Source organism: Myotis myotis, unplaced genomic scaffold, assembly GCF_014108235.1.
Source record: "Myotis myotis isolate mMyoMyo1 unplaced genomic scaffold, mMyoMyo1.p scaffold_m19_p_22, whole genome shotgun sequence".
In the NCBI taxonomy this organism is placed as follows: Eukaryota; Metazoa; Chordata; class Mammalia; order Chiroptera; family Vespertilionidae; genus Myotis; species Myotis myotis.
The window spans coordinates 2,522,033-2,536,583 of NW_023416327.1; the positions used below are offsets into that span (position 1 = coordinate 2,522,033).

The 14,551-nt window shown below is 53.7% G+C and overlaps 1 protein-coding gene across 1 annotated transcript in view; it reads left to right on the forward strand.

Moving 5' to 3' along the window:
• The window catches only part of LOC118679016 (receptor-type tyrosine-protein phosphatase N2-like), a 296,986-nt gene that overhangs the window by 176,343 nt on the left and 106,092 nt on the right, over window positions 1-14,551 (forward strand). The window contains exon 4 of the mRNA XM_036355245.1: window positions 8,384-8,486. Coding sequence (XP_036211138.1) covers window positions 8,384-8,486 — 103 coding nt within the window. The remainder of the gene's footprint in view (window positions 1-8,383; window positions 8,487-14,551) is intronic.

Sequence of the window (14,551 nt, forward strand, 5' to 3'; positions counted from 1 at the left end):
AGCGGACATGCCTGTCTTGTTCCTGTTCTTAGGGGAAATGCTATTAGTTTTTTTCTGTAGGTTTGTCATATATGGCCTTTATCATGTTGAGATATGCTCCCTCTCTTCCCACTTTGCTGAGAGTTTTTATCAATAATGGGTGTTGGATTTTGTTAAATGCTTTTTCTGCGTCTATTGATATGATTGTGTGATTTTTGTCTTTCATTTTGTTTATGTGATGTGTCACGTATATTGATTGATGGATATTGTACCAGTCTTGCTTCCCTGGAATAAGTCCCACTTAGCCATGGTATATGATCTTTTTAATATATTGCTGGATCCGATTTGCTAACATTTTGTTGAGGATTTTAGCATCTGTGTTCATAGGGATATTGGCCTGTAATTCTCCCTCTTGGTGGTGTCTTTGTCTGGTTCTGGAATTAGGGTAATGCTGGCCTCAGAAAAGGGGTTGGAAGCGTTCCTTCCTCTTGGATTTTCTGAAATAGCGTGAGGGGTAGAAGTGTTAGTTCTTCTTTGAATGTTTGATAAAACTCCGCTTAAAGCCTTCCAGACCAGGACTTTTGTTTGCTGGAAGTTTTTTTAACTTCTATTTCATCAGTTGTTATTGGCCTCATCAGGTTTCCTGATTCCTCCTGATTCAGTTTTTGGAGATTGTATTTTTCTAGAATTTTTCCATTTCATCCACATTGTCCAGCTTGTTGGCATATAGTTGTTCATAGTATTTTCTTACAATCCTTTGTATTTCTGTGGTGTCAGTGGTTACTTCTGTACTTGTGTTTATAATCTTATACATTTGGGTCCTCTCTCCATTTCTTCATGAGTCTGGCTAACAGTTCATAAATCTTATTTATCCCTGCAAAGAACCAACTCTTGGTTTCATTGATTTTTTGTATTTTCTTTTAGCCTCTGTCATTTATTTCTACTCCAATCTTTATTATTTCCTTCCATCATGTTACTCTGGGCTTTTCTTGTTATTCTCTTTTTAGTTCTTTAAGTTGTAGGGTTAAATAGTTTATTGTTGATTTTTCTTGTTTTTTGAGATAGGCCTGTAGTGCTGTGAACTTCCCTCTCAGCACTGCTTTCACTGTGTCCCAGAGATTTTGGGTTGTTGTGTGTTCATTTTCATTTGTTTCCAGGAAGTTTTTAAAATTTCTTTCTTGATCTTGTTGGTAACCCATTCATTAATAACATGCTATTTGGCCTCCATGTGTTTGAATGTCTTTGGGTGTTTTTACTGTAGTTAATTGCTAACTTCATTCCACTGTAATCTGAGAAAATGCTTGATATGATTTCAATCTTCTTGAACTTGTAGAGACTTGTTTTGTATCCTAAGATGTGATCTATCTTTGTGAATGTTCCATGTGCACTTAAGAAGAATGTATATTCTGAAGCTTTGGGGTGAAATGTTGTATAAAGTCTATTCAATTCATCTGATCTAGTGTGTCATTGTTTCCTTGTTAATTTTTTTATCTGGAAGATCTATCCAGTGAAGTCAGTGGGGTGTTAAAAGTCCCCTACTATGACTGTATTGTTGTTCCTCTCTCCCTTAAAGTTCTCCAGAATTATTTTTATAAATTAAGTGCTCCTATCTTGAGTGTATATATATATATATATATATGTTTACCAGGGTTATATCCTCTTTTTGGATCGATCCCTTTAGTATTATGTAGTGACCTTTATTGTTTCTTGTGATGGCCTTCATTTTGAAGTCTATTTTGTTGGATATGAGTACTGCTATTCCTGCTTTTGTTTGTTTCCATTTGCATGGGAGAAATATTTTTCCATCCCTTCACTCTCATCCTGTGTGAGTCTTTTATTCTGAGTTTGGTCTCTTGTAGGAAGCATTTAGTTGGGTCATGTTTTTGTATCCATTCAGCTACCTTATGCCTTTTTATTGGAGCATTTAATCCATTTACATTTAGGGTTATTATTGACTAGATGCCCAGGGCACAAAATTCATGCATTGGGTGGGGGGGGGGGTCCCCTCAGCCCAGCCTACACCTTCTCCAATCCAGGACCCCTTGGGGGATGTCCAACTGCTGGTTTAGGCCCATTCCTGGGGATCAGGCCTAAACTGGCAGTCGGACATCCCTCTCACAATCTGGGACCTCTGGCTCCTAACTGCTCACCTGCCTGCCTGCCTAGTTTCCTCCAACTATCCCCTCCCTCTGGTATGGTCACCCCCAACTGCCCCCCCCCACCAACCTGGTCACCCCCAACTGCCCCCGCCGCCCCGCCAGCCTGGTCGCCCCACGCAGCCTGCTGTTTGGTCATTATTATTACTGTAACAGCGTCCCAGAGAATTTGCACATTATTATTAGTATAGATAGGTACTTACTTATTGCCATTTTAAATCTGTATGGCTAGGTTTCTCTCTCTATTTCTTCTTCACATTACAGCAGTCCCTTTAGCATTTCTTGTAATGCTGACTTGGTGGTGATGTACTCCTTTAGCCTTTTTTTCCTTTTGTCTGGAAAAAAACTTTATTTCACCTTCTATTTTGAATGATAGCCTCGCTGGATATAGTAATCTTGGTCTCAGATCCCTGCTTTCCATTACCTTGAGTACTTCATGCCATTCCCTTCTGTAGAGTATCTGATGAGAAGTCAGGTGTCAGCCTTATGGGAGCTCCTTTGTAGGTAACAGCTTGCTTTTCTCTTGCTGCCTTTAAGATTCTCTCTTTGTCTTTAATTTTTGACATTTTAATTATGATGTGTCTGGGCATGGGCCTGTTTGGGTTCTCTATGCCTCTTGAACTTGTGTGACTTTTTCCTCTCCCAGGTTAGGGAAGTTTTCTGCTATTATTTCTTCAAACACCTTCTCTATTCCTTTCTCCCTTTCTGCCTCTTCTGGCACACCTGCTATTCTAATATTGTTACATTTCACATTGTTCCTCAGCTCCCTTAAGCTGTCCTCCTGTTTTTTAATTATTTTTTTTTCTTTTTGATTCTCTGAGTGATTTTTTTCAAACCTGTCTTCTAATTCACTGATTCAGTCCTCAGCTTCCGCTAGTCTGCTGAGTATTCCTTCCAATGTGTTCTTTATTTGTGCTATGTCATTTATTTCTGTTTTCATAGTTACTATCTCTTTTCTCATGTTGTTGAGTATCTATACTTCATTGTCCTAAACTCTATGTTTGATAATTTTCTTATCTCCATTTCATTTATCGTTTCTTCTGAAGAATTCTCTTGTTTTTTCATTTAGGGGTTGTTTCTTTGTCTCCTCATTTTGGCTGCCTGTTTGGGTTTATGACTAGGTGGTAGGTTGATTTGCTACACCTCTCAATCTCCAGTGCAGGACAGTGTCAAACACTACTTCTTACTAATTAGATCAGGCAATCACTCAAAGCCTCCAGAAATTACCTCCGCCTGCAGACTGATAGGATTCTGCCTTGAATTACCCTTAGGCCATCGTCCACAAGTGTGGCGAGAGTTTTTTCCAACAGGGTGGGGCAATTGCTTCTGCCTGTAGGCTAATTGTTTTTCTCAGTCTCTTATTGGGCCTCAGAAACTCACACCATGGGGCAAGGTGTTTTCCAATAGGGTGGGTCAACTCTCTTTCCCCCAGGCAAAGCCACCTGTATAGCAAATGTCTGTGTGAGGAAGATGGCCTCCATAGTGTGAGCAAATGAATCAGCATAGAAAACCAGGGTGTCTGCTTTCTGAGCTCTAACTCTAAAGCCCCTATCCTGGTTTCTGCTCACACAGCTCCAGTCCACTCCTCCCTCCCTCTGCCGGAGCACAATGTGGGTGGCTCCACAACTAGTTTTATGCATTAGCCCTTTAAGAGGGTGTCTGAATTTCCAGCTGTCTCTCCCTGGCAGATAGCAACCCTGCTGCTTTTCACAGCCAGATGTCATGTGGGTACCCTTCTCAGTTCTGGTGCTCTCTGCTGGGGGGGGGGGGCAGATTGGGGATTAGACCCCAGAGTTCTTAGCAGCTCCCCCCACCCCCAGTTGAGATGTCTCTCCAGGACTCAGCTGCTGTCTGTGGGCACCAGACCAGCCCTTTGGTGCCTCTGCCCCTCCTACCAGTCTCTATGCCGTCTCACTTTCTGTTCTCAGTTATCAGGGTTCTCTCCTGTGAGTCTCCCATTGGTTATTCAGGAAGTTTTTCTGTGCTTTAGTTGTAATTCTAGTTTGGTCCTGGGCAGCATCCACTTACTCCACCACCATTTTTAATCTTGAGTTGAGCATTTTTAATCCACTCAGTCAATGTCTGTCTTCCTGGATATATTTAACCCATTTACATTTAAGGTAATTTTTTAATATCTTGGGGCTTAAATTTCTTATGTTATTTTTTGTTTTGTATTTGTTCTATTCTCTTTTTCCCCCATCCCCCTGTATTTCTTTAGGTCACATAGGCATTCCATTTTGGCTTATGTATAATGTTTATATATTTATTGATTGATTTCAGAGAAGAAAGGAAAGGAAGAGATAGAAACATCAATGATGAGAAATAATCATTGATCGACTGCAGCCTTCACGCCCCCTACTGGGGATCAAGTCCACAACTCCTGACCAGAATCAAACCCGGGACCCTTCAGACCACAGCTGATGCTCTATCCACTGAGCCAAACCAGCTAGGGCCGTGTATAGTATTTTTGAGTGACTCTCTTGCTAATGTTTTCAGTGCTTGGTCTAGATATTACACTATCTACACATGAGCTCACTGGGGGTTTCATTTTACCAGTTTGAGTGGCATATGCTGGTAGGATGCGTACCTCCCTCAAGGACGACTCCCTACTATTTGTTACAGTTGTTTTAATTATTTCCTCAGCATATTTTTGGAAGCACATCAGACAGTATTATTGCATTTGCTTCCACTGCCAAACAAAGTCTAGAAAACTCAAGGGAAACTGAACCGATTGCATTTCCTTTGTCTCCCGTGATCGCCTTTCCTTCTGAACACCCCCGGCTGCTTCTCCTCTCTCTGCTTAGACCTCTGCTAAGCGGTTCTTGTGGGGTGAGTCTTCTGGTAAAAAACAGAACTCTCATCCTCCCTCTGAGACCGTCTTAATTTGCTGTCATTCCTTAAAGATGTTTTCACCGGGTACCTGGATTGGCAGGTTCCCAGGGTTCTGGTGGGCAGCTCTTTCCTCAGCCCGGGGAACGTGCCGGGGGCTTTCCCACGGCCTCTGAGGCTCTGATGAGAAGTCCTGTGTCATTGGAACCCTTCCCCGGTAGGAAGGTGCTGTGTTTCTCTGGATGCTGTAATCGTTTTACTTTGTGTTTAGTTTGCAGTAGGAGGGGATTTGGGTGTCTCCTTTTGGTGTGTCAGCTTCTGTAATCTTTGGGTTTCTATCTCTTGCCCAAATGGAAAGGGTTCACCACCCCTTTTTTGAGTGTCTTCACCCTGTGAGTGCCCCCTTCTCCTCTCCATCTGGGACTCTGGCGGCAGGAACTGGGGCCTTTGGCTGTAGCCCCACGGTTTCCCCGGGCCACGTTCTCCCTTTGTGGGAACGGGGTGGTTTCTGTGTCTCCGTCTTGTAGCTCACAGACCCCCCACTCCCCTTCCCACCGCCCTCCAATCACAGGCACCTGCTCAGCTGTGCATTTTCCTGTTACAACATCTGCATTTGGTTCTTATTTCATTTATGTTTCTTTGCTGGGCTTCCTGTTCACTAGTCTCAGGTGCGCGGGTGCCTGTGCACGGATGGAAGCGTTTCTGTCCACTGCCTCGCCGTCCTTGCTGGGCCCTGCTCGCGTCTCCGTCATCTCAGGTGGGTGTCCACGGGGCCTTTTTCATTCCGTTTGAGATCTCTCTGGTTCTCAGGATGACTGGTTTTCAGTTGAAACCTTGGCACTTCTGTATTCCATCACGAGACCCTGGATCTCAGTGAACCTGGTTTAACTGGCCTTTCCTGACACCGCTCTGCTGGGTCGGGTTCCCTACCTGCTGACACCCGAGAGCAGCTCTTGTCCGTCCTGCTGGGCAGGGGCGCGTGGGTTTCAGCTCCCCACGTGGTCCCCAGTGATGGTGGGCAGTTCCCACCTGGCAGGGTCCCTGGAGGTGGGGGCTTCTTTCCAGCCTGTGGGGAACAGCACCCAAAGGCCCTTGGCCGTGGTGGGCGGGTGCTGTGGTCTGCGCCTTGTGGTGTGGGCGGGAGTGGAGCTGTTTGTGTAACATGTGGTCAGTTGCTCCTTCCTGCCCTCTGGCCGGGGGAGGGAGGCGCCAGGGTTGGGCCTTGCGCCTGCTGTGTTCCTAAGGATTGGGCGCTGAGCCAGACCACCCCGCACATTTCCTTCCTGGGTCCAAGGTCCTGAGTCCTCGGGCTTCTCTCCACCCTCACAGCCTCAGCCGGAAGACTCTCTAGGGTCGTCAGTGGTACTCAGTGGGGGATAGGAAAAGTGTGTCCTGTCCAGTTTCCTGGAAGTGGCTTCTACCCGCCCAGGGTGGCAGCTCCTCCTGTGTGCCCTGGGAGAGGGGCCTGGGACACCTGAACCCTTGGAGAGATGCGGTTCTTGTTTGTAGAGCTAGGCCCAATGCCTGCCTGCTCCCGGAGAACTGCGATGCTTGGGCGGGGTTCAGGCTCCCCTGTGCCTACACAGAGCCCTTTATCCATCGGCAACTGTGGTTCTGGAAGGATCGAGCCCTCTTCACAGGCCCTGGAATCAACACCACTCGACTTCCGTGCTCCTTCGATAGGGAGTGTTATTGAAATTCTCTTATTTAAATTAATTGTTTCCTGGGAAGCTCCCTTTGAGTCTCCATTGTTTTCCTGTTTCCAGGTAGATGTTAGCATTCAAGCCACGGGAGCAGCGTGAGTATAGCTGTGCTCACTGCTACACGAATATCACATGTGTGCTCTCCGAGCCTAGGCTGGGCCGGGACCAATCGCAGCCACGAACACAGGGCTTGCAGCTGCGGTGGACAGACTTGCAATGATTAGGATGTTAATCCTGGACCAGGTACCGGTGGCCTGGCGGTCCCTGCGGGGCCTCTCCTCTCACTGTTACGCCCTGACGGAGCCCTCAGAGCAGGCTGCCCCCCAGGCGGCGAGGCTAGCTTCCCCGGCAGTAAAGCTTCCCCTTGTTGTGCTGTCAGACTTCAGGGCTAGAATCGTGCCACTGTTTGAATGTTGCCATTTGTACATTTTTAAAAATGTCAGAGTTGCATTTCAAACAAGTATTAAAGAGTGCCCGTGAAGGAGCTTGTGTCTCCTTAGCATGCTTTCATCCAGCCCAGAATGTGTGACCTCAGCAAGTCTGGGCCTCCTTGCATCGCACACACACATACACACAAATGCACTACACATGCATGCGTACACATATGCATGCACACACAAATGCACTACACATGCATGCACAGACACCCCATCCACATGCGCACACACGCACACAGCATGGAGCTGTCCGGATCTGAAGGTGGCAATGGGTTTTTGCACAGGGCATAAAAATATCTCTGTAATTACATGATACTTAGTGATGAGGTAATTATGGATAATTGCATGGGGTAGTTGTAAGTGCTAACATGTTACCATAAGATCTAAAATGTACAAATTGCATAATAATTATTCCTGGGCGTTATTTGGTAATTTCGGGCGTAATTATCATGCGATCAGCAGCGCGTGTAATTAATGCACAATCACATGGATTTCGCCTCCATCACCACGTCGCCCTTGTTATAAATAAGGCTTTGTCATAACATTTGAGTACAAATATAATGTAACCGGTCCACTGAGCCCCAGGGTGCTTGCTTTCCCAGCAATAATGCCCCTCATTTCGTCCCGAGTGCGGCTCCAACCCTCTGGGGCTGGAGAACAAGCCGCCAGGGGTGGGGGTGAGCGGGCAGCTGTGCGCACGGTGAGACCGTGCCACGACTGCACCAGCCTGTGTAAAGTGTTAGGGTCGCTGAAGGAGGAACACACGAGGTGAGGGATTATACATTTATTAGGTTATCTAGATACCAAATGGGCTGAACCCCAAAATGGCGCCAGCACCCAGGGATGGGGAGTCAGAGGTTTTGAAGGATTCTAGGCAGCTTTTTCTGGGCCTAGCATTCTCTGGGCAGGTCCGGACCCTGAGAAGGTCCAGAGGGGAAGGATAATGGTCTGAGCAAGTAGAATGTGGGCTCAGTGAAAAGGAATGTCCATTCGTCCGTCCGTTGTGAAGTGCTAAAGGCCAGCTCCCAAGGGAGGGTGTGGATTCAATGATTTGATCAGACCTCACAGCAGGTTTGCCTCACTCACAGAGGGCAGCCCTCCCTTCCCACCCAGTGCTCAGCCCGAGTTTCCTGCAGAGCAGAGCGCCTGCTCCCCGCATCAGTGAGGCGCAGGGGTGGGGAGCCTGGCTTACCTGCTGGGGACAGGGTCCCTCATGACACTGAACAAGGGCTTTGGCTCCACTCCCAAGTTCATATGTGGCTCTGCATCTTCCCCACAGGCTTCGCGTGGCAGGATGACTACACGCAGCACATGCTGGCCCGGGAGCTGGCCCACGTCCCCCGAACCCACTTGCGACGTCCTGATGCTGCCCACCTGGCCAGGTGAGTCGCCTTGATTGATGTCTCTGCGACCTCACAGCCAGCACTTCTCAAGCTTATTTCTCTTTAACGTTGCACCCTCAGTCTTCCTGGTGTAGAGTTTCCTGAAAGTTTGGGTGTCTATGAGGAAGAGGGGTGCTCCCTTTCTCCACTGTATCAGCCCACGGAGGAGGGTGTGCAGGTGACCCTACTGCAAGGTGCCTTTTTCACCAAGGGCAAGCCCAAGGTCCCCCAGCCCTGCCCCCGGTGCCTGAGATCTTTGGAAAAGTCCCGCAGCTCCAGAATGAACCTTGGTTGAGAGCAGAGAAATCAAGGATTCTCATTGTTCAGAAACAAGTAGAGTTCACCATAGTATAAAGAGCTGAATTACCCACAAGTCTTCCTGTTCTCCCAACACAGGGACTATACTGAATGGATATTTAACTCCAACCCCATTTCCACCCTCTGCTCACTGCCAGGTGATTGTGGAGGTCTCCCCTCATCTGGAGTTGAGCCAAGGGAGGGAGCTGAGGTGCAGGGAGGGAGATGAGATGCAGGGAGGGAGCTGAGATGCAGGGAGGGAGCTGAGGTGCAGGGAGGGAGCTGAGGTGCAGGGAGGGAGCTGAGGTGCAGGGAGGGAGCTGAGATGCAGGGAGGGAGCTGAGATGCAGGGAGGGAGCTGAGGTGCAGGGAGGGAGCTGAGATGCAGGGAGGGAGCTGAGAGCAGGGAGGGAGCTGATGTGCAGGGAGGGAGCTGAGATGCAGGGAGGGAGCAGAGGTGCAGGGAGGGAGCTGAGATGCAGGGAGGGAGCTGAGATGCAGGGAGGGAGCTGAGGTGCAGGGAGGGAGCTGAGCCCAGGGAGGGAGCTGAGATGCAGGGAGGGAGCTGAGATGCAGGGAGGGAGCTGAGACGCAGGGAGGGAGCTGAGGTGCAGGGAGGGAGCTGAGGTGCAGGGAGGGAGCTGAGATGCAGGGAGGGAGCTGAGGTGCAGGGAGGGAGCTGAGATGCAGGGAGGGAGCTGAGATGCAGGGAGGGAGCTGAGACGCAGGGAGGGAGCTGAGACGCAGGGAGGGAGCTGAGCCCAGGGAGGGAGCTGAGCCCAGGGAGGGAGCTGAGATGCAGGGAGGGGGCTGAGATGCAGGGAGGGAGCTGAGGTGCAGGGAGGGAGCTGAGCCAAGGGAGGGAGCTGAGATGCAGGGAGGGAGCTGAGGTGCAGGGAGGGAGCTGAGCCCAGGGAGGGAGCTGAGATGCAGGGAGGGAGCTGAGGTGCAGGGAGGGAGCTGAGATGCAGGGAGGGAGCTGAGGTGCAGGGAGGGAGCTGAGCCCAGGGAGGGAGCTGAGATGCAGGGAGGGAGCTGAGGTGCAGGGAGGGGAGCTGAGCCCAGGGAGGGAGCTGAGATGCAGGGAGGGAGCTGAGGTGCAGGGAGGGAGCTGAGATGCAGGGAGGGAGCTGAGATGCAGGGAGGGAGCTGAGGTGCAGGGAGGGAGCTGAGATGCAGGGAGGGAGCTGAGATGCAGGGAGGGAGCTGAGGTGCAGGGAGGGAGCTGAGATGCAGGGAGGGAGCTGAGATGCAGGGAGGGAGCTGAGCCCAGGGAGGGAGCTGAGGTTCAGGGAGGGAGCTGAGACCAGGGAGGGAGCTGAGATGCAGGGAGGGAGCTGAGATGCAGGGAGGGTGCTGAGATGCAGGGAGGGAGCTGAGATGCAGGGAGGGAGCTGAGATGCAGGGAGGGAGCTGAGCCCAGGGAGGGAGCTGAGGTTCAGGGAAGGAGCTGAGACCAGGGAGGGAGCTGAGATGCAGGGAGGGAGCTGAGATGCAGGGAGGGAGCTGAGGTGCAGGGAGGGAGCTGAGATGCAGGGAGGGAGCTGAGATGCAGGGAGGGAGCTGAGGTGCAGGGAGGGAGCTGAGATGCAGGGAGGGAGCTGAGATGCAGGGAGGGAGCTGAGACGCAGGGAGGGAGCTGAGACGCAGGGAGGGAGCTCAGCCCAGGGAGGGAGCTGAGCCCAGGGAGGGAGCTGAGATGCAGGGAGGGGGCTGAGATGCAGGGAGGGAGCTGAGGTGCAGGGAGGGAGCTGAGCCAAGGGAGGGAGCTGAGATGCAGGGAGGGAGCTGAGGTGCAGGGAGGGAGCTGAGCCCAGGGAGGGAGCTGAGATGCAGGGAGGGAGCTGAGGTGCAGGGAGGGAGCTGAGATGCAGGGAGGGAGCTGAGGTGCAGGGAGGGAGCTGAGCCCAGGGAGGGAGCTGAGATGCAGGGAGGGAGCTGAGGTGCAGGGAGGGAGCTGAGATGCAGGGAGGGAGCTGAGATGCAGGGAGGGAGCTGAGATGCAGGGAGGGAGCTGAGGTGCAGGGAGGGAGCTGAGATGCAGGGAGGGAGCTGAGATGCAGGGAGGGAGCTGAGGTGCAGGGAGGGAGCTGAGATGCAGGGAGGGAGCTGAGATGCAGGGAGGGAGCTGAGCCCAGGGAGGGAGCTGAGGTTCAGGGAGGGAGCTGAGACCAGGGAGGGAGCTGAGATGCAGGGAGGGAGCTGAGATGCAGGGAGGGTGCTGAGATGCAGGGAGGGAGCTGAGATGCAGGGAGGGAGCTGAGATGCAGGGAGGGAGCTGAGCCCAGGGAGGGAGCTGAGGTTCAGGGAGGGAGCTGAGACCAGGGAGGGAGCTGAGATGCAGGGAGGGAGCTGAGATGCAGGGAGGGAGCTGAGATGCAGGGAGGGAGCTGAGCCCAGGGAGGGAGCTGAGGTTCAGGGAGGGAGCTGAGACCAGGGAGGGAGCTGAGATGCATGGAGGGAGCTGAGGTGCAGGGAGGGAGCTGAGATGCAGGGAGGGAGCTGAGATGCAGGGAGGGAGCTGAGATGCAGGGAGGGAGCTGAGCCCAGGGAGGGAGCTGAGGTTCAGGGAGGGAGCTGAGACCAGGGAGGGAGCTGAGATGCAGGGAGGGAGCTGAGATGCAGGGAGGGTGCTGAGATGCAGGGAGGGAGCTGAGATGCAGGGAGGGAGCTGAGATGCAGGGAGGGAGCTGAGATGCAGGGAGGGAGCTGAGCCTAGGGAGGGAGCTGAGGTACAGGGAGGGAGCTGAGGTGCAGGGAGGGAGCTGAGCCCAGGGAGGGAGCTGAGCCCAGGGAGGGAGCTGAGACCAGGGAGGGAGCTGAGATGCAGGGAGGGAGCTGAGATGCAGTGGGTTGAGGACCGAGTCCAACTCCAGCCTCAGGGAGGCTTGCTCTCTCCTTGCTGAGCTCCTGCCTGCTCTTCCTGTTGGTGAAAGTGGGCAGGCTCTTCCCTGAGACTGTGTGGAGCCTTAGTGCTGGAGAGACTATCCCACACCCACAGCCTCTGCTCGGCAAGCCTGGGAGCGGGAAGGTTGTGCCTCCATCTGACAGGAAGTAGCCCATGACACCCAAGAAGCCGGTTTCGAAGTCCCTCTGGGGTGAGCACGAGACCCATACCGAGTGTGGACCTGCAGGAGTTCTCGGTGTCTGTAAGACCTTTCCATTAAAAAATAAAATAAAACTTAGGCCAAGCTGTCTTGAATGAGTTCAAACTCTTGACACTAATGATTAGTTAGTTAGTTAGTCCTCACCTGAGGATACTTTTTCTATTGATTTTTAGAGAGTGGAAGGGAGGGAGTGGGGGAGACACACACACACACACACACACACACCCCAATTGGGTGATGGTATCAAACCTGCAATGCAGGTCCATGCCATTGACCAGGCATGAAACCCACTGCCCTTCGGTATGGGGACTGATGCTCCAACCACCAAGTGCACTGGCCAGGGCTTGACACTGGTCTGTAAGTTACATTTGGGCATTTAAACGCCAACCACTTCTCTTTCCTTCCTCCTGGAGACTCACCTGTGCAACATGAACCATCCCAGAAACCTCCACTGCACCGGGAGGTGGGACGAGGTGCAAGAACACGGGCCGGGGGGCCGGGAGTCCTGCAGGAGCCACTCCTGATGCAGCCAAAAGGCCACAAGTATGATGGAAAGTACCGCTGAGGGGGAGAGTACAGCCGAGGGGGAGAGTACAGCCGAGGGGGAGAGCACAGCCGAGGAGGAGAGTACAGCAGAGGAGGAGAGCACAGCCGAGGGGGAGAGTACAGCCGAGGGGGAGAGCACTGCCGAGGGGGAGAGCACAGCCGAGGAGGAGAGTAACAGCCGAGGAGGAGAGCACTGCCGAGGGGGAGAGTACAGCCGAGGAGGAGAGCACAGCTGAGGGGGAGAGTACAGCCGAGAGGGAGAGTACAGCCGAGGGGGAGAGCACTGCCGAGGGGGAGAGTACAGCCGAGGGGGAGAGCACAGCCGAGGAGGAGAGTACAGCCGAGGAGGAGAGCACTGCCGAGGGGGAGAGCACAGCCGAGGAGGAGAGTACAGCCGAGGAGGAGAGCACTGCCGAGGGGGAGAGCACAGGCCGAGGAGGAGAGTACCAGCCGAGGAGGAGAGTACAGCCGAGGGGGAGAGCACTGCCGAGGGGGAGAGTACAGCCGAGGGAGAGAGTACAGCCGAGGGGGAGAGTACAGCCGAGAGGGAGAGCACAGCTGAGGGGGAGAGTACAGCCGAGGGGAGAGTACAGCCGAGGGGGAGAGCACAGCGAGGGGGAGAGTACAGCCGAGGGGGAGAGCACAGCCGCGGGGGAGAGCACAGCCGTGGGGGAGAGCACAGCCGGGGGGGAGAGCACAGCCGAGGGGGAGAGCACAGCCGAGGGGGAGAGTACAGCCGAGGGGGAGAGTACAGCTGAGGGGGAGAGCACAGCTGAGGGGGAGAGCACAGCCGAGGGGGAGAGCACACCTGAGGGGGAGAGCACACCTGAATGGGAGAGCACAGCGGAGGGGGAGAGTACAGCGGAGGGGGAGAACACAGCCGAGGGGGAGAGCACAGCCGAGGGGGAGAGTACAGCCGAGGGGGAGAGCACTGCCGAGGGGAGAGTACAGCCGAGGGGAGAGTACAGCCGAGGGGGAGAGCACAGCCGACGGGGAGAGTACAGCCTAGGGGGAGAGCACTGCCTAGGGAGAGTACAAGCCGAGGGGAGAGTACAAGCCGAGGGGAGAGTACAGCCGAGGGGGAGAGCACAGCCGGGGGAGAGCACAGCCGAAGGGGAGAGCACAGCCGAGGGGGAGAGCACAGCCGAGGGGAGAGCACAGCCGAGGGGGAGAGCACAGCCGAGGGGGAGAGTACAGCCGAGGGGAGAGTACAGCCGAGGGGGAGAGCACAGCCGAGGGGGATAGCACAGCCGAGGGGGAGAGCACAGCCGAGGGGGAGAGCACAGCCGAGGGGAGAGCACAGCCGAGGGGGAGAGTACAGCCGAGGGGGAGAGCACAGCCGAGGGGGAGAGCACTGCCGAGGGGGAGAGGTACAGCGAGGGGGAGGTACAGCCGAGGGGAGAGTACAGCCGAGGGGGAGAGCACAGCCGAGGGGGATAGCACAGCCGAGGGGGAGAGCACAGCGGAGGGGTGAAAGCACAGCCGAGGGGGAGAGCACTGCCGAGGGGGAGAGTACAGCCGAGGGGGAGAGTACAAGCCGCGAAGGGGCGAGCACTGACGTAGGGGGAGAGCACAGCCGAGGGGGAGAGCACAGCGAAAGGAGAGTTACAGCCGGAGGGGAGAGCACTGCCGAGGGTGGGTGAGAGCCACAGCCGAGGGGAGAGTTACAGCCGAGGGGAGAGTACATGCCAAGTGAGGAGAGCACAGCCGAGCGGGAGAAGCACAGCCGAGGGGAGAGCACTTCGAGGGGGAGAGGCACTTGCCGAGGGGGAGAGCACAGCCGAGGGGGAGAGTAAAGCCGAGGGGAGAGCACAGCCGAGGGGAGAGCACAGCCGAGGGGGAGAGCACCAGCCGAGGGGGAGCGCACAAGCCGAGAGGATGCGTACAGCCGAGGGGAGATTACAGCCAAGGGGAGAGCGCACAGCCGAGGGCGAGAGCACAGCCGAGGGGGGGGAGAGCACAGCCGAGGGGAGAGTACAGCGAGGGGGATAGGAGCACAGGAGGGGGAGAGCACCAGCCGAGGGGGAGAGCACAGCCGAGGGGGAGAGTACAGCCGAGGGGGGAGAGTTACAGCGAGGGGGAGCGTACAGACGAGGGTCGAGTACAGTTGAGGGG